The sequence below is a fragment of the Tinamus guttatus genome, unplaced genomic scaffold, assembly GCF_059628265.1.
Source record: "Tinamus guttatus ecotype Peru unplaced genomic scaffold, ASM5962826v1 Tinamus_guttatus_pri_ptg000052l, whole genome shotgun sequence".
Taxonomy (NCBI): Eukaryota; Metazoa; Chordata; class Aves; order Tinamiformes; family Tinamidae; genus Tinamus; species Tinamus guttatus.
The window spans coordinates 7,778,828-7,797,721 of record NW_028288586.1 but is presented as its reverse complement, the minus strand read 5'-3'; the positions used below and the strand labels follow the sequence as shown (position 1 = coordinate 7,797,721).

At 38.7% G+C, this 18,894-nt stretch overlaps 1 protein-coding gene across 1 annotated transcript in view; it reads right to left on the bottom strand.

Moving 5' to 3' along the window:
* The window catches only part of EVC (EvC ciliary complex subunit 1), a 49,764-nt gene extending 31,131 nt beyond the window's left edge, over positions 1-18,633 (bottom strand). The window contains exons 1-10 of the mRNA XM_088540069.1: positions 18,466-18,633; positions 15,491-15,601; positions 13,044-13,127; positions 12,050-12,282; positions 10,916-11,000; positions 9,198-9,296; positions 6,909-7,046; positions 4,788-4,946; positions 3,318-3,534; positions 934-1,082 (exon numbers count right to left, since the gene is read on the bottom strand). Coding sequence (XP_088396195.1) covers positions 934-1,082; positions 3,318-3,534; positions 4,788-4,946; positions 6,909-7,046; positions 9,198-9,296; positions 10,916-11,000; positions 12,050-12,282; positions 13,044-13,127; positions 15,491-15,601; positions 18,466-18,633 — 1,443 coding nt within the window. The remainder of the gene's footprint in view (positions 1-933; positions 1,083-3,317; positions 3,535-4,787; positions 4,947-6,908; positions 7,047-9,197; positions 9,297-10,915; positions 11,001-12,049; positions 12,283-13,043; positions 13,128-15,490; positions 15,602-18,465) is intronic.
* Between the last annotated feature and the right edge of the window lie 261 nt (positions 18,634-18,894).

Here is an 18,894-nt window from a genome sequence, read left to right as displayed (position 1 = left end):
GTGGTAACATTCCTATCTTAAAGTGCTTGGAATCTTTTCTTTTTGTTCATATATGGTAGTGAAAGGCTTTCTGAAATGAACTATACCAGACAGGTGATGCAGAAAAGCAACAGTAACTGCCTTATTTAATTTATACAATATAATTAAAGAATTTGGCCTGCAATACAAAACTGAAGTGTTGATATCAACAAACTCCTACAATCAGCTACAGTAAAATCTAAGTCTTCCCATATAGCTATTTATCTAAGCTATTAGATTTCAACAAAAGTTTAATATTGCCTGATGTAAGCATTTTAAAGTATTTATTTTTGTGAAAGCTGAGGATTAATTTTTCTTAACTTGAGTCTGTGGCTTTTCTGTTAGAGAAGTTGGGCAGCTCTCAGCATTTACAACTCAGAACTGACTTAATATTTTAAGCACTAATGATATAATTCTCTAAAAAATGGCCAAGAAAACATTATGTTGGTCACGGGATATGATATCAAACAATATATTGCAAACCTTCTCTAAGGTATCCTGAAAGAATTCAAAGTAAGTTTGCCTTCTGCTTATATGATATTTAAGTCTTCTGAGCCTCAGTAACCTCACTTATAGAAAGGCAATTAGATCAGCACAGTCTGCTTTCTTCTGTAACACAGACCATAGGTTTTTCTACATTAAATCAATTGCGCAGCATGTGGGTAAGGGATGTTTTCTGCAAAACACCCAATCTGCACTTAACAAATGTGATGCTAAAACCAAATGCCAGAGGACAATTCCAATAGTGGAGAAAACAACTCGAGGCAAACCTCAGTGAGAGGACCTCTGCTGCTCTCCTCCCTACGCTGGGTCAGAAGGACCCAAAATTACCATTTTATAGGACTGGGAGAAATCTGAAGCAAATCTGCCTTTATGAACCAGTAGAACAATGAAAATAAGTCTTTATGCGTTCACCTTAAGAAAATCATGAAATTTCTCAGTCTGAAAAGTTTTACTGAGGAGACTCCCTTGTTCAGCTTTCTGCCTGTGTTTGAACTCTTCTCTCTTCTTTGCACGGCACTCCAGCTGTTTCGGGATCAGGTCTTTACTTTGCTGGGTACATTCTGAAACATAAATCACCAGTGATCAGATACTGTAACTCCACAGTGAAAATGTAGCATCTGCTACTGCCACACAACATAAGCTCAGAGAAATCTGCTAATAAGGAAAATAGCTAAGTAATTGCCATGCAGGACTTCAGAGCCAATTCTTACCTCAATGGTTTTTTTAAAACAGGAATCTTTGTGGTGTTATGCAACACTTAAATCTATCAGTTCATGGATCAGTACCATTCTTGCCCCTTCTTTTCACTGCTGCAACTCTTCAATACAAAGGTGGTGAGTTAGTGGAAGAAATGGATTCCCACCCATCTTTCTCTCCCTCTACCTTAGGAGAGCTCCAGAAGCGGTTCACTGTTTAATTGCAGATATGCCACTGCTATGCAAGGACAGGGGTGGTGGCACATAGTGAGGAGAGCAGATACAGAGCAGCCCTAGATCAGATTCAACTGGCAGGTAACCATACAGGGGTTTCTAAGAATCTGAAGCAAAAGGTTTCAAGGCCCCTCTGACTTTTGAGCTAGTATCCCAAAATATTTGGGGTTTGGTTCTTTCCTATCTGCCTTTTTGTTCCAGCTGACTTAATTCCATGAATCTGCTATGTAGACTTGTGTGCTACAGAGTGGAATCAGTCTTTACAATGTTCTGCTACTCTATTTCATGCTGCCTTTGCATTTAAGAAACCTTTTTTTCCCCCATAGTTAGATTATTACTTCCCTCTCCAAAACTGCAGCTAAGGGAGAATGCAAATGAATAGTTGGGTGTTGTTCTGCAACCATGTTGAGCTGCTTTAACTAAAATAAATTGTTTTGTAGCACTGTGCACATTACTCACTTCCCAGGTTACTTCATTTTGCTTATCCACGGGCTGATGATTTACCAGCAAAACACTAGAAAACACACTGGGAAGTGTAAGAAGATCTAATAAAAATGTCATCTGAATAAATGTAGTAACTGTTATTTTTACATGCTGCTTGATTCTTTACTACTTTCCTGCTTGTTTCCTGGAAGTATAGATTCTCTCTGGCTTTGTGTTCTACGTGTGAGTTATAGGTACAGCACAATTACTGCTTTTAGGAGCTCCTAGCAAGGTCAATCTACATTGACTCTTTCATGTGGAAATACTGCACTTGGGCTATGTGTTTTTCTTCCTTTAAAAGAAAATTAGCATACAGTATGTCTCACTTCTCCCAAAAGCAGGAATTTGCTGAACGTTAATGCCCTCTTTCCCAGGCTTTACAATTATTAACTATAAGTGCCCACTTGCTAAAACAAACAATCCACCCTGCTGCCAAAAAAAAAAAAAAAAAAAGAAAGAAAACACAAAAAACTGCCATAAGCTCACGCTTGATATTTAATGGTTGAACCTATGCCAAGACTGCAAGGCATGCCAGTTTTAAGAGTAAACAGCTGCTATATGGTGATACTTATGATATTTACCAAATATTTATGATAAATATCAATATTGTGATACTTATGAAGTCATGAATATCAGTAGACTGTTGGTTCAGATGACTAATCGATGCTTTTAAGGCAGAGCTAGCCTGCAGAATGGAAGTTTCTGACCCCACGATGTGGTACAAGCTCACTTTCAGGTTTAGTGATGACAATGAGCAGCACCGCAAGCAAAAATATACTGTAAGAAGAATATATGTCTGACTGTTCAGTTCATTCTGATCTGGAAGTTCTTTTAGTAGAAGAGTGGAGGCTTTATTCCTTATCTTAAAGAGAAGATAATTTAAAAACTAGAAGTCTTTTCATGTTAGTCTGATATAGTACAATAAATGAATGTGTGAAGATTGAAAATATTAATATCTTGTAAGAGTGACAGCACCATGTGCACCTTCTCCTGGCTCCTTGTGCTAGTAGGAGGTCATAGGAGAATTCTTTGTATGTTTACAGCTACTACTGTCCTGAAGAGCAGCTGGCATCATCAGTGGTATCAAGTATGATGGAGAAATGTCATGTCTAGCTGCAGTAGACTGGACTCTTGGTCTTTGAATTATGTAAAATGTGGAATAAGTTCACAGTTTGCAATAAGATCTGGAAGGGTTAAAGTCAAAGTTCCTGCTCTAAGCATCTAGCCTTCATAGTAATAGTGTTCTTGGTCGATTCATCAGTACTCTTTTAAAAAACATAAGTCTTTTAGAGCCCAAACTATGATTTTGTACAACTTAATACAAATGTGAGAACGCATATCGAGTGCATTAAGTTACAGCAAGTTCTTGGCTAAAGTACTCACCATTACTGAAATGTGCTAGTTGCTCCCAGAAAGCCTTGTGCAGGTCTGTTAAAAGCTCTTCCTTTTGTCGGACTGAGAGATTATTCTTTACAGTTAAATGGTCCAAAATATTTGATACAGTATTTAACCTACATTTGCACTCCTCTGGAATGTATGACTTCAGCAAATCAACTGCTTTTACCATAAGCTCCCAGTTAAATAACCTTTCTTGAATGTCCTGAAAACAAACAAGAAAATTGCACATAGGAACTAGTTATAGGTCTTGGGTTATGCTTATCCTTTCATTGGCTTATTCAGTCTAAAAACAATTTAGAAAGGAATTTTCAAGATGGTGTGAATACAACCTTCATACACGCAAATATTTCTGAAACTCTGGGCCTGTATGGCCTGGCAGTGGCCTTAAACTCTTTTCCTGATGCTGGTGAACAGACAGTTATCTTAACGCTATCAGTATTTTTCATTATTCGTAGCAGTATTTAAAATGGACACGTGGCCTAGCAGCTTCTGTTGTGCTATTAGAGGAGAATCCCATGACTGCAGGAAGGAATGAGATCTCCTAGCTTAAACTGGAATTGCCTTAAACAAGGATGCTAACTTGCAAAGCGAGCAGCAACTACCTGGTTAATGGACACCCACAGATGGCGACTTCTGCAATGAAATGCAAGTCACAGTAGTGACTTCGGATAGGAAAATCACTGTATCTCACTGTATATCATTAGAAATCTGCCCATGTGAGTGCTGTTCCTAAATGACAGCTCAGTGTGGATCACATGTGATCAACTGCAAAGACTATCTTTGTATGTGACAGGCTTGGTTTACTCTGTTCTACTGCAAAGCTAATAAGCTAATAATTACCATGTGTTTTATTCTTCAAGTCACTAACAAATGTATTGGGTTAGACAGTTTGTTCTGGTAATCTATAAATCCAAGCAACAATTTCAATATCTCAAATGTAAATAATGGTCTGGCCCAAGTATGTTAGATGTATCACCATCAAAAGCAGAGTGCTGATGAGCTTATAAACTTCTCTGCCCTCTAAAGATTATGTTTCCACGAGCTGCTGTGGATTTTTAGTTCCAGTTAACACAGGACACAATCCCCCTCAACTGAAAAATTGTAATTTATAGTTGTCCAGGCAAAGTGGAATAAATACACTTAAATAAAAAGAAATGTCCTAATGCTCAGGGAAATGGTTTTCTTCATCATTAGTTCTAGTATGCTTGCTGTTGGCTGACCACATTAATATTGTGCACATCACTTTTTCCTAACATGGCTGCATAAAATCTACTTTAAGAATCAGAATTCAAGTGAAGAATTTATCTTCTTGTGAGCCTTCGTAAACTGCACGGGTAGCTCTTAGCAATAAAACTGAAAGAGAACAGTTGAAGCAGTCTGTCATTTATGATACAGGACCCACAGACACTGTATTTGACTAGATACCTCTCAAATTTTATTCTTTTTGTACTTTACCATTGCACGCAAATCCTGTGATTCATTTAATAACCCTTCTACTGCAATCATCCTCTCAGTCAGATCCATAGTTATCTTTGATGCTTTGGCACTTGAGCATTTTGACTGGTCCAAAAGAAACTGCTGGGCTTTGTCAGCCTGCTTCCAGAAAGCTTCCATCTGTGGAATGAGAATTAAACCATAACTATTTTCCCTCATTAACCATTTAATATTTCATTGTGTTAAAAGATAAGTCACTGAAGTTAGACAACTTTCAATATTAGTTATAGTGAATAATTTGCAAAACTATATCCAGAGACCATCTATTGTAAAACGGTATGTGTTGGTGACACATAACCAGTAAGTGGTCTATTTGTCCAGTCCTGACCTTGTTTTGCTCGCTACATACTGCATTTATATGCTGCATACATACTACATCTACTAAAGCCTGTGATGTTGCAAGTAATACCAGGAAAAGTAAAAATGACCATGAACTATAACCTTTATTCTAGGATGTTTCTTTATCAGTAGGAATAGGGATTTTGGACAAAAAAATAGGAAAAGAAGGAAAACAACATTCACTGTTTTGGCCACCTAAGCCTTCTATAGCCACATGCTACACAACCACTTAATAATTCAGAAATTAAGCACTTCATACATACAATTTCAAAAGTTGTTTGTGCCCATTTCAATATATTATGTGCAATCTCTAGTTTGAGCCTCTGATCTCAAACATGACTGTGCCTAACTCTGTACAAGAGAGTATTCTGTTGGTTTCAATAGGATTACTATATGTATAAAGTTAAGAAAATGTGTTAATCACCAAGGTTTGTATTAAGAATCTGTGAGGCTTTTATTCTTATGGTGAAGAATCTCTCTCTCTTACTAGAGGAAGAGATGAGTAGTTGAAGGTCTTGATCTTTGTAGAGCACTTATAAGAACTGCATATAGTATAGTCATTTTAAATACAGGTGGAAAGCATCTGCTGATTCAACAGAGATAGATCTACTAAAGGATGACTGCTGATGTTGAATAACTGCCTCATGTTGCTTCAAGTGACGCTACCGTATGTGTGGGTTTTGTGTTTTTTTTTTTTTAATTTATTGTTTTTTTTTACTAACACTTCAAAACCCTACCTAATCAATTTTTCATTGAACACAGTTAAACTGGAAGGGGCGTGGGGAAAAAAAAGACTTTACATGAATCTGCTATCATTACCACATCTCCACTTTAAAGTAGATGGCACAGAGAATCCACAGTAAGCCAAGAAAATTCCCAGTGAAGCACTTAACTATAGAACATTTAAAAACATTATGTCCTCTCTCTATGGAAAATGTCCAAGGCTGAGATAATGGGATGTTCAGCTCAAGACTGAAGTGCCATAGTTGATCAGTGCAGGCAGCCCACAGAGCCATCAGCCTGGCTAGGTCGAGTAGTCTCATTTTCATCAGCAGTCAATTTACTCAAATATCAAAGAAACTATAATAAAAAAAATTTGGAAATGGAGATTTCAGTTTCTTGGCCTATAAGCTAATTTGGTGACAATGATGCTACTGAAGGGAAAAATTATTATTTTGAGGATCGAACGCCCTTGTTTCACGGGGAATTTTTTTTTCACATGAAAAACTAAGAAAATGTAGTATAAGGTGCAACACTGCTACAGCAAAATGTTTTGCTTTAGCAAAAGTGCAAATTATACTGAAAGGTCATACTATAATTATTTCATTAGTAATTATTTCAGCTGAAAAAAAATATATTCTCTTATCACTCTCTTACTCAGTTACGGAGTAATGGAAGCTAAGTATTATCTGAACACTATTTGGAGAAAAAAGAAAGCTGCTATGACAAAATTCCTATAAGTCAGACTATAAAAGTCAGGCTTGACATGCACCTTACCACCTGGTAAACCATACATGTTTGTCAGCTCTAGATGCAGCGTGATGAAAGAGTGTTTGTACGGAAAAGGTTGGGTCCCTAAGAGAGTTGGAAATACTTTGCTGGAGCAAAGTAAAACTCTTTTTATGACCCATGCACATATAAAATACTAACTGTGGACTAGTCAACAGTAGAAAAAAGAAAGCATATCTCATCAAGAGAACAACATTAAAATGAAACTTTAGAACAAAATAATTAGAAAATTACATTATCTATGATGTGCTCAGAATATTCTCTTTCTTTTCTTTCTAAGTCTTCTAGGGTCTGGTACTCTGAATTATGGGCTCCTGACATTTCGGTATTCTGGAGCCTAGAGTCAAGTTGTTTCTGTAATTCTTCAAAATCCTGGAGAAAAAATAGCATTTTGTTAAACAAAAAACATCCATTATCATCATCACTCTTTGTAAAGAGAACTATAACAGGTACAAACGTGCTGCCACAGAGTTAGTAAGTTCACTTGCAAATTCTGGAGCAAGTCTGTATGCCACATCTGACTCGTGGTTAAGCAGACTGAATGACAGTGCTCAAAAAGTTCTGTCTCTGGGTAATGTATCTTTTGCAGCAAGAAAAGAAGACACAAAACTATATGTATAGCATATCTCTGAATGATACTTACTATAAATAGGTATATGTCCAGTTTGACCAGTATGTGAGTACAATAAAGAACCGTTTCCACTGAATTCAAGTTTTAGTAAATACTGATCCATGCGCTTTCCTACTGCTAGTCCTAGTCTATTCATAAATATTTTTATTTTAATGCATGTGTCTCATCTCTAAATGGCAGCTGAGTGTACCCACTGTGTTTAAAGTACAGCTAAGTACCCAGATCTGATTATCAGACTGTTTCCTGCAGAGTGCTAATACACACAGATAAATACACCTGTAATTCTTGCAAGGGACAAATTGTAGGCTAAATGATTATGTGGGTTTTTATGGCTTTTCAGTTCTTTGAAGTCACATGATTTTTTTTCTCAAAGCTAATATCAATAAATACCAGTCTTTAGCCCTTACTTAGTAGTTTGGTACTGAAATGAATGATTCTTTAGTTGCTTAAACATGCCTTCTGTAACAGGCATTTATGTTTAATACCACACAGTTCTGTTTACCAGTTAATTAGCTCAGTACTTTATGCCTTAAGGAAATGTAACCAAATTTTGCAATTGCATCAAAATTCCAAGAACCCTGTTACAATGCAGAATTAAGAGGAAAATGTTGTCTGCAATAAATCATTACAATCCTCAGCCTTTCAAATGTAGGTTTACATGAAATATTTTGCAATGCTGATGTGTTTGCTTATTATTACCTTCTCTTTTAGATGGTATTTATAACAATTTTTTTCCATTATGTGATATCCTCACCTTAAGGACATCATGCTTCCAAAGCCATAACATAGGATATCAAAATGTTGGGATATCAAATCTGAGGTTTAACATACTACCGGCTGGGATATTTTGACACTGAGTGCATGTAATAGAGAGGATTTAGTCTTTGCCTTGCAGTGGCCTTGGCTACATTAAGAGACCTATGCTGGCAAGTGTTAGGCTATGTTGGGATGCTCAACCTATGTTATTTTTACCTTTTCTTAGTTTAAGGTCATTAAAAAAGTTCGTAAGATGGACAGACACCACTTAGCAAATACTGTTAACTTAAATATTAGGTCTAAGGATTCATGGCAGTGAAGTTGTCTTTAAAGAAAACACTGATCTGACGTAGGTTATTATGTAAAATTGGAGAGATTCCCAACACTAACTGGAAATAGTCAAGACTTGGCTTGATAAGGTTATCCCTATCTACTGCCCTGCTTTCAATAGAGGGCTGGACCAGATCATCTCCAGGGGTGCTATTCAACTTGGGCAGTTTTAGGATTCTCATTTGGAAATCTTCTAGTAATCTTAAAAATAATCCATCCAAAATGCATATTGACTGTATGCATTTGCATACTGCAAACGGCTATCTTCTATAAGTGCAAATGGACTTCTATAAACGCAAAATGGACTCTGAAGAAAAAAAAATGGAGGAAAAAAGGATAAAGAAAAATAAGTCTATTTTTCCCTTGATAAAAGCCTTGGTCTTTGTTCCATCACTGCATTTCATGCTATGTTGTTATTAATCATGCTAGAGAGGTCTGGATAAAGACCAGATAATGAGAAGTTATTAACTGTGAGTGAATAAGGTATGGAACATTCTGTTTTCTTGAGTGAACTGAGCTACAAAATAGTTTTGTTCTTAACAGGTTATAAACAGCCCTGTCCCAATCATCTCGGGCAACATCAAGGAGGAAATGTGGATACTAGGAGAATTAAATTAACTAACAAGTGAGTACCTTTGCCTTAACTCTGAAACAGCCTACAAATGACACTGCTGTATAAAAGACCATGTGAGATAGCCTACTGTGTCAGCTTGTACCAATTGATGGGAATAATTTTTTTTCTTTCTTTTTTTTTTCCTATTGTCTGAAGTACTAACCAAGAAACACAAACCCACCCATCCACTTACATTTTCCTGAGTTAAAAGGATCTTCTTGAACAAATCATCAGTAATCTTCTTTTTATGATAAAAATCTGAGAGACATATTTTGAGAACCTGAATAAAAATCTATTCAGAAGGAAAGAAACAAAAGCCAGAATAAGTCAAGATTGAGCATCATGAGATACTTCTATTGCTTTAAGTCAGTCAGTGAGAATATAGTAAAACATGAGGAAAAGAAACATCATTAGCAATTCTTCAGTATTAGCAAAAATCCTTTGGCTTTTTCTTCAGTAAGAGTAGTGGAAGATCCTGTTATGTTCTAACAAGGGCAATGAAAAAATACCACATATATCTAATAAAGTTGACAAATTTGAAGTTGTGCTTTGCTAAAGAATACATAGATTTCTAAATCCCAGAGTTTCTAAATTTTAATGAACATCTAAGCTAAAAGTTGTTAATAAATTGTTTATGACTTGTTAATATGCTGTGATTTCAACTGTAGTCTGTTAACTAAAGAAATATTAAACATTTTTATATACAACCTGTAAGAAAATAGTATCCATCTCACTTTCTTGATACTTTTTCTCAAAAAAGTACTTTTTTATTTTTTTTTTTTAGTGCAATACCTGTGTTTACAAAAATACATTTTTGAATGCTGGGTTGATTTTTGGCTAGCTTCTTCCCCCTTGCCTCTTTTAGAGTATCAGTGTAAAGACAAATCACTTCATTATTAACCATCATCTTCTCCAACATGAACATAAGAATGTGAGACACCTAACAGCAACCTGTGTCTTATGTGCATGAAAACAGACGATGATCCAGGTGCCTGTTTTAAAACATATTTTATGTAAAAGCATTAGGTAAAAGCATTCATGTGACAGAATGTTCTCCAAGCTGAGCAAAATGTGAAAGCTGGATCTTCCTTAGCGAAGCTAAACTTCTTTCTGGTATCTGATCTCAGTTACCCCTTCTGGGTCGTGTAGAAATTCATTCAGAAAACCCCATCCCTTGAAATATTCTCAGTGCATTCACAAATTATATCAGAAATGATCAGTATGTTTTAAAAGAGATCCAGAAAGAAGGGGAGGAAAGAGTGATATACTTTATCCTCAGGTTTCAATTACCTGAGCTGAAACTCAGTAATGACAATAATTCTGTACTCCCTCATCCCTACTTACCACAACAATTCTCCTAATCCAGTATTCTGTTGCCTTAGTTACATAAACTACTTTTTTATTTCTTGTCATATTTGCATGCAGTGAACTGATAGAGGTAGCTGATCTAGGCTTTGCAGGGGTGCTTACTTCCCCTGTCCTGAAAATCAGGGCTATTGTATTTATCACAGTGGCACTGATTCAGCTGAACTGACTTTCCAGTCTTATTCAAAGAACACACTGTTCTTAGAGTTGCACTGCACTAGCATTGTCAGTAAAACATAAACTAATCTATTAAATATTTATCTTAATGAACACTGAGTGATACAGGTTATCCTACACAGTAAGGTTTAAAACCAAACTGTTGCATTATCCAAGCTGACCTCCTTTCTTCCCAGATCATTATATTTCACTGGGCTGCGTGAACCTCATACACACAGAATGGACAGATAAAAATAGGGAATAGTATAGAAATACAACTCTGCTGTAGTACTTTCCAGGTAGCCAGTTGTCTTTTTTGATTATTTCCTAAACTGATATTCAACTAAGATGTTCAAATGAAATAGTCATAAATGAGACATGAGTACTCACCACATGTTTTTCCCTTCTGAGTTCAGTATCAAGAAGCATAAGATCTTTTAAAAGAAGACTGCAGAGGCAGAGTTTTACATCAAAACTAGAATAGAGATTAAAAAAATTAGTGCTAACCAAGATGAGTCACATAAAAGAGCACCACCATGTATTTAATTGATAAGCTTTCCTAAAAGCAATATTCCTAGAATAGCAGTCAAATCCTTTATTTTGACTTTTTTTTTCTGTGTTTCAAATAAAATATCTGCACATAAAGGCAAGCAAAATGCAGTAATGCTTTAACAATATGGGAGATGCAGTTCCCTTTAGAAAAAGTCAAAATAAATACAGGTATGAATGGGTAAAACAAAGGGAAAGGAAAGTTTTAAATTAAAATAGCTATAATAAGCATGGATATCTTGAAAGCATTTTTCATGGCTAGTACTCCCTCCAAACCCATAGTTACTTACATATCTTTTTTGATAATGAAAATACAAATATATTTATCTATTTACTGATATGTGGCTAAATGGAAATGAAAACAATAAGTCCATTTGGGTTAGCTTGACACGGTCATCACTAGACTATCTGAGAGAGGAAGCTTTCCCACAATTATTATTTAAGTAATTTCTATTAAAATTGACAAAAAAAAAAAAAGGACTGCTGGCATTTGCTGTCTCTGAGACATCTATTGCATAGTTTGATTTTATATGATGCAAAGGACTCTGATCCCTGTAGAGCAATGTATATTAACATATTTCATGTGAATTGAGACCAAAACCTTAAAGAGTTTATGGCTCTGCTCTTGCAGAAAATGGTCGCTACCTTGCAGGATTGAAACTGAAGTTATTAAACAATCTTTCATAATTACTAATGTAGCATTGATATTATATGGATAGAAAGAAATCTCCTTATCTCAAATGCGGTATACCTTTAGAAGATTCCTTTTGATTTGCTTCTGATTCCCAGACTTTCATTACTATACATATATATATATGAGGCATTTTACCTTCTCCAGCCACTTTTTTAAGGGTCATAAGCACATAAGCTTGTTTTGGTGTGGTGAACATATGAATCCAATCCTAGACATTTGGTTCATGCCAAACCTTTAGTGGAAAAAAACTCCAGGGTGCACTACGAAACACAACTGGTTACCTCTCACAGGTGAGCACTTCAGGGAAGCAGGTCACCTTGAGGAAGGTCCGTGCCTGGAACCTGTCATCGCTGGCAGAGGAATGGATTGTGGTGGAGGAGCTGCAGTCCTCCTTGTCCCCCTGGCTGAGCGAGCCCAGGCTGCCCGATGGGGACGTCTCCATCACCTGATTTGGCAGAGCAGCCTGCTTGGGGCTCTCGTGCAGAGACGGGTTGGACGAGCCGTCTGCCAATGGCTGCAGTCAGAGAAAATTCACAGGGATAATCAACACATTGCAATAAGGAGATAAACGGCTCCTCAATTCACTGTGCTGCTTTGATCAAGCAAAAATAAGTACACAGCAAAAATGCTTCCGCATAAATTATGGTTCATCACATTGATAGGTTTCTGTGTATCCTGTAAAAAGTTTTTCAGTTGTGGTTATCTGCTTGGGGCATTTTTCCTTACCGAGGGAATAGATCCTTGTTTTTTTTTTTTTTTTTTTAATGCCTTCTTGAACAGATCCAACCTCCATTAATGTTAATAGGGTCTGGAGCACAGACCTTACCAGGAGCGTCTGAGGGAGCTGGGGTTATTTAATGTGGAGAAGAGGAGGCTCAGGGGAGACCTTACTGCTCTCTACAACTACCTGAAAGGAGCTTGTAGTGAAGCGGGTTTGATCTCTTCTCCAGAATAACTACTGATAGGACAAGAAGAAATTGGCTCAAGTTGTGCCAGAGGAGGTTCAGGTTAGATATTGGGAAGAATAGAGGGAGGAAAAAAAAGTCTCTTGACCACAGTGAAAATTGACTGGACACCTGGTAAAGTACTGAAGGTTTCAGGATTGATGAAGGCAGCTGATGCTGTATGGAACAAAGCCTGAGGCAATGTATTATTAGCAAACAAAACTCCCTGTTAAGCAGATTGACAGTAATTCTTTCAGTAATTCTTAACCCTGCAATTTATATTGAGATGGAACGATCTTCTTTAATTTTTGCAAATAGTCTAAGAACTTACCCTAAATTTCTGATTGATTGGATAGATGACTTTTGCCTTTAATGCAAACGCTGTGATGTTACTGTTCAGAGGAGACTCATCTTCCTGTATGAAAAAAAAGCCCAGAAAGTAGTGTAAACCAAGAGAACGGCACTGGGCCTGAGATTTGTTTGCTGTAAGTACCACATGCTCATTTAAAAATTCTTATTGATAGCTGACTTTTTCTTGACAATTCCAGCCTTAGTATGGAAAATCATGTAAGACTCATTCAGATCAGACAACGAAATCCAGAAAAACTGCAACTCTCCCTAAACATTATAAAATGTTTTTACTCCCATACATAGAAATAAACTGCAGCTAGTATTCACAGAATATCTGCAATATTGTTTTTAACCTTTCAACACCAACCAAAGACTTGACATGGGAGACTTAAATTACCTTAATAATACAAATGACTAAGGAATAAGCCGGATAGATAGCACTGTAGTTAGAAATTCTGACTTTCAATTTAAATAAAGAAACAATAGATTAAACAAAACTAGTCGTCATTTTTTTTCCAGGAAGAATTTATGTAGTACAGCTCTTATGTATAATCTGGAGAAAATACCAATGTTCTTCCAAGGAAGCTTTTATAGATAATGCATATTCTTTTCATACAATGCACTGTTATACACAGTCTGACTTTCTGCTCCTCCTCTTTCCTATCTACTGCTTTATGCCCTGGAACAATGGCGCAATCGGCTTTATTTTTTTAGGTTATACACATGTTATTGAAAGGTTGCCTGTAAGAAACAATGTTTAAAACCAAGCTTTAGGAGATTTTGTACTCTGAAATAAAAGAATCTCTTTTGTCAAAATAGCTTTCTTTATATAGGTTTTTCTAGAAAATATCAAAATACTAATAGAGTCTTTAAATAGAGGTGGGAAGAGGAGACCAAAGTATGTAATTCATTAGAGTCTTTTATCAAAGCACCTTTTCATCTTTGTTTCATTTATTTCCAGAAGTAATTTTGGCTTCGCTGATAAATTAAAAAGCAAGGGGGCAATATGCAAATCACTTGCTCATACTGAGCAGTCCTACTGCTATACTGGTTATCCAGGGACAGAAGCCAACAAATCCACTCTTCTGAAATGGCAGGAGGCAAAGCAGCTCCGGTCCAAAGGCCATAAAGCCAAACTGCAGTGTGCTACAACTAAGACATCCTGCTTCTCAGCAGGCATGAATAAAGTACAGTTATTATTAATATGGTAATTACAGTAATATTGCTATCTGGAATGTCTCAAATGAAAATATCACATTTTTTAAGTGTTCTAGCTTAACTAAAAGCCTTTTCCACATATGTGTCTTCCTGAACTGTTCATTTTATGATAGGCTAAAGAACCTCAGGATTGAAAGAAATGAATAGAAAGATGTATATATACATATATACACACACATACGTGTAACTTTAGTAGTTTGGCAAATAGATAGCAAAAAGCCCCTGAATTAGGTCCCAAAGGACCTAATTCTTAAAGTCTTACAAGCAAGTTAGCCTGTTTGGGAATGGATATCATTGTGTGAGCTCACATTACAAAGAACATGATCTCATTTTAAGGGGACTGCTAATATGCATAAAATGATATCATTGCATAAATTCTCTCAAAAGAGAATCTAGTCACTGTTCTTTTGTTATTCTGTACCAAAGAAAAATGACAAATGAACCATGGTTTGTCACCATTTTAACCACAGATCTGAAATGAAAATTACATTTTTTTCTAACTGTCCTTTAATTTCAATGCATCACTCTGATATTTCAGTAGTTTTGATCATTTGACCTTTGCACTATGCCTTTAGTTGATACTTGACTGGAGATTTTCTGTGAGAGAAAATCATGAAAATGCTACTTTCCTCCAATATACTCAGTTTGCTTCATTTTATTCTTGCCCCTTCATTAAGCTACTAAATTCAAGTTAAATCTATACCCATATCCTAAGGACACACTTAAAAAAAAAAAGAAGTATTTATTCCAGGTTGGTCCTGATGAGGGAACTCTGTTGCTATCAATTTTTCTCTAACAATCTTTCTCCAGGAAAGAATCCACTATCAATTATCAGGACTATATTTCTGTGCTGAAGTCGTCGTCGTCTTTTTTTTTTTTTTTTTTCAGTTAACAGTGTTAAGTTCTTTGCCACCAACCTTTTGGAACCACAGACAATACAGACAATGAAATCCACACCAAAAGAGCCAAATGAAATGGAATTCAAGAGGGGAATGAATGCCACAAATAGTAGTGTTCCTAAGCAGCTATCAATACTCTTTTTTCTTTCTCTCCTTTTTTTTTTTTTTTTGCATTTTATTAAAAAGAAAAAAAAATTTTTTGAATGTCTAAGGTTCCAATTCCAAGCCCTAAAATCAAGGTAGTCTGGACAAGGTCATGAACGTGGTACCTCAAGCAAAAGGGACATCCACCACTAAAACAGAACTTTACCTCTGACACCATTTCCTCTTTTGAAGTATAGGACTCCGCTTTACTTCTTGTGAGTGAATGCCCTTTGTCATCTGAGTTGAAGCCCTCTAGAAGTCTCTGGGAATCATCCTTCTGAAAGTCAGAGAAAGAAGAAATATATACCTATACAATACATAATACATAACACGGAGAGGATGCAGATTCCCCCGAAGCATCCCTGACAGCAGCCTCCACACATGCATGCCTCCACCCTGAAACAGTGGTCAAAAATGATAATTTTGGAAAAATATGATGAAATATGATGTCAGGAACAACTAATTATCATGGAGTACCTACTTTCTTTTTTCAAAAACAATAAAAACACCAGTAAAAAGTTGGCCTTCATTTCTCTATCAAACACTATCTAGTAAGGCCATGAACTGTAACAAGCTTGTTCCTGCACACTAGCATAAACCAAATAACAACAATGTTAGTTACTATCTACCTAGTTGTTTAATAATATGTATGACATTCTTGGATTGATAGGGTGAACTCAAGACTCTGTTGCCTAAAATATCTACTAAATGCTTAAGAAAAACTGGAATCTTCCTGAAAAATCTCGTCACTTATTTTTCCCAAACTAGAAGTTCACAAACTTTAGGTTGAAAGATCAGGAGTTAAAGCAGTAGCCACACTGGATTCACTGTGGTACCATCACACCAGTAGTCATTCCAGAAGAAAGGTTTTTCTTTGCTTGTCCTAGCTCCATCGATGTTCATACTCTACCCACAAAACACTTTCTGTATCTCCATTAGTATCCCTTTAAATGCATTTACATTTTTCTAGGAGTATTTTTTTGCTAACATTTCTAATCTCATGGCTTTTTTTCCCCTTGTTACTTTTGCAACACCTCCCAAGCAGTATCTGTCTATGCAATTAACATGCTACTGATCTGCTACTGATTTACTGGACCTTTAGATCATTAATGAAAAAAAAGTTGAATAAAACTGAATCTAACTGTAATTCCCATAACAATATATCAAGCTAATTTACCAGAGTATCATGAGAGAAGCTTCAACCCAAGGGGTTACAGGAGCTTCTAGGCAACATGGTAATTCCAATATTAATGGAAGGAATGAATAACAGTGCCTGAAGCGTTGTAAAGGTTTCTTCCAGGAACTCTCCTAGCGTGTCCTAAGGTCACCAAAACAATAGGGTGCTTAACCGCAACCATCCAAGGCCTGAGGCACATCAATGGGACAGTGACTAACTGGGGCTGAGACACAGCTGTGGGTGGCTTACCATGGTGTAAGAATAACTCAATTGCTGTGAAGCAACATGGCATATTCAGGTAAACTATCATTGCTTTTGCTTCCATGTGGAGCAGACAACACGTGAAAGGACTGGACCCAGGCAGCCTAAGGCAGCCTTGCCTGCATTGAAATCAGACACATCGGATATAATCCACCAGCCCTGCAGTGTGTTCTGAATGCAGCAGCGGGCAGATATTCTTCTTTCCAAACAAACAACTCTTTCACAGTAGCAGCATTGATTTTAATGGCATTTAAGCACCTAAACGCAGCTAAAGATCTGGGTCAGAGACAACTGACAGCTTCCATTCCCTATTGACATAAATGACACAAAGGATAAAATTGTACATGGCTATATTGAGCTGGTAGTGACAGTACAATAAAGATACCACTTATTAAAGCAGGGAAAATGAGCAATTGAACAGACAGGTTTGCACTCGCATGGGATGCATTGATCCCACATTTGAAGTGCACCCATTACTAGGCTAAAGCCCAGTGGCTTCAAAAAGAGTTTCAAACCTTCTACTTAAAAGCAGTTGGAAGTAAGAGGATTCTTCTGTTGCTTTTAATGACCAACACGAGCACACACACACCCGTAGCTCAAAAATGTGTTGTTAAGAAAACAAAGCAAACTTGACCACCCATGAACACTGACGGGCTCTGAATTTCCCAGTGGGGATGATGTCAACCAGTGCAGCATCCAAACAACCCAACAAGATTTGGGACGAGACCTGACGTACAGCAAGAAAGAAGCAAAGCCAACAGCAGCTCCCAGTAAATGGAACCACGCAGTGGGATTCTTTGCTGCTACTCCAGTAACCGTGGAATCCACAAATACTCGGTGCAATAAAGAAACCTGAACTATCAGCCTTATTCCTTAAAGCAGCAAGATAGATATATATATCAGCAAAGCCCATGTGCTTTAGAACATCCTGCTAGCAATCTAGCAAACCTATTCTGCCTTAGGCATTTCCAGGTATGCAGGGGACCACCTCAAAGTTAGTTAGTTACACATACAATACTCTGCTTGCTCTGTTCATTTCAGTGCTTTGGAAATTGGATTGTGCTTTTTCTTTCTTTCCCTTTTGGAAGTTAGTGGTTATCTTCAATTATCTCATGAAATTTCTGTGAACAGGACACATCTTACGTGCCCCCAGAAAGCAACGTGGCCTCTGCAAGAGACAAGAGACAAGCTGTGGGCCACTCACACCTTTTAAGGGACACAGGCCAGCAGGGTGATACTCGGAGCACACACATTTAAACCAGTCTCGCTTTTGAGTCAAGCTGTTTACCCTGCCTCAAAACCGTCAATGAAGAAAACAGCAAAATCGATTCAAGCAGAGCGAGGTCAGGGATTATGCAGCAACTCGTCCGTCCCCGAGTTCAGCCGCGGTTCAAACGGGAACTCCTGCAGGATCGGCGCTTCCGAGGACAGGGCAGCGCTGGGCGCTCACACTCGGAGGGAGCACACGGAGAAGCGGCCGCTCCCCGGCGCGGCCTCCGCGCTCCGCAGCACCGGGAGCCGCGGGGCGCCCAGCCCGGAGCCGCCCGCGGGCCGATTGCGCAGCGGGGACCGGGCGGCCGCCCGGGGGGCGCAGCCGGGACCGAGTCCAAACCCCTTTTGTCCCCTCGTGCGCGCCCGCCCCGCGCAGCGGGGAAGCCAAAGCCGCCCGCTCCCCCCGCGGCCCGGCCTGGCCCGGCTCGTACCTCCCGGCGCCGCAGCGCGCAGCGGCCGAGCAGCGCGGCGGCCGCGGCGCCCAGCAGCAGCCCCAGCAGCGCGGCGGGCGCCAGCAGCGCGGGCAGCACCCGCGGGACGCGCACCCACAGCTGCAGCGCCACGGCGCGCAGGCAGGACGCGGCCCCCGCCGCCTCCATGGGCCCGGCCGCGCTGCGCGCACCGCCCGGCGGGGGGAGGTACCGCGGCCCCGCGCCGCCCCGCGCCGCGCGGGGAGGAGGGCGGTGGCTGCGCGCCCGCGCAGGGTCCCGCCGCCGCCATGTCGCGGGGGCCCCGCTCCGCGCGGCTGCTGGCGGCCGCGCTGCTGGCGCTGCTGCCCGGCGGCCCCTCCGCGCCCGCGCGCGGCCCTGGCGGCTCCGCGGGGCCCCGCGGGACGACGGCTGCGGTAAGGTGGGGGCCGC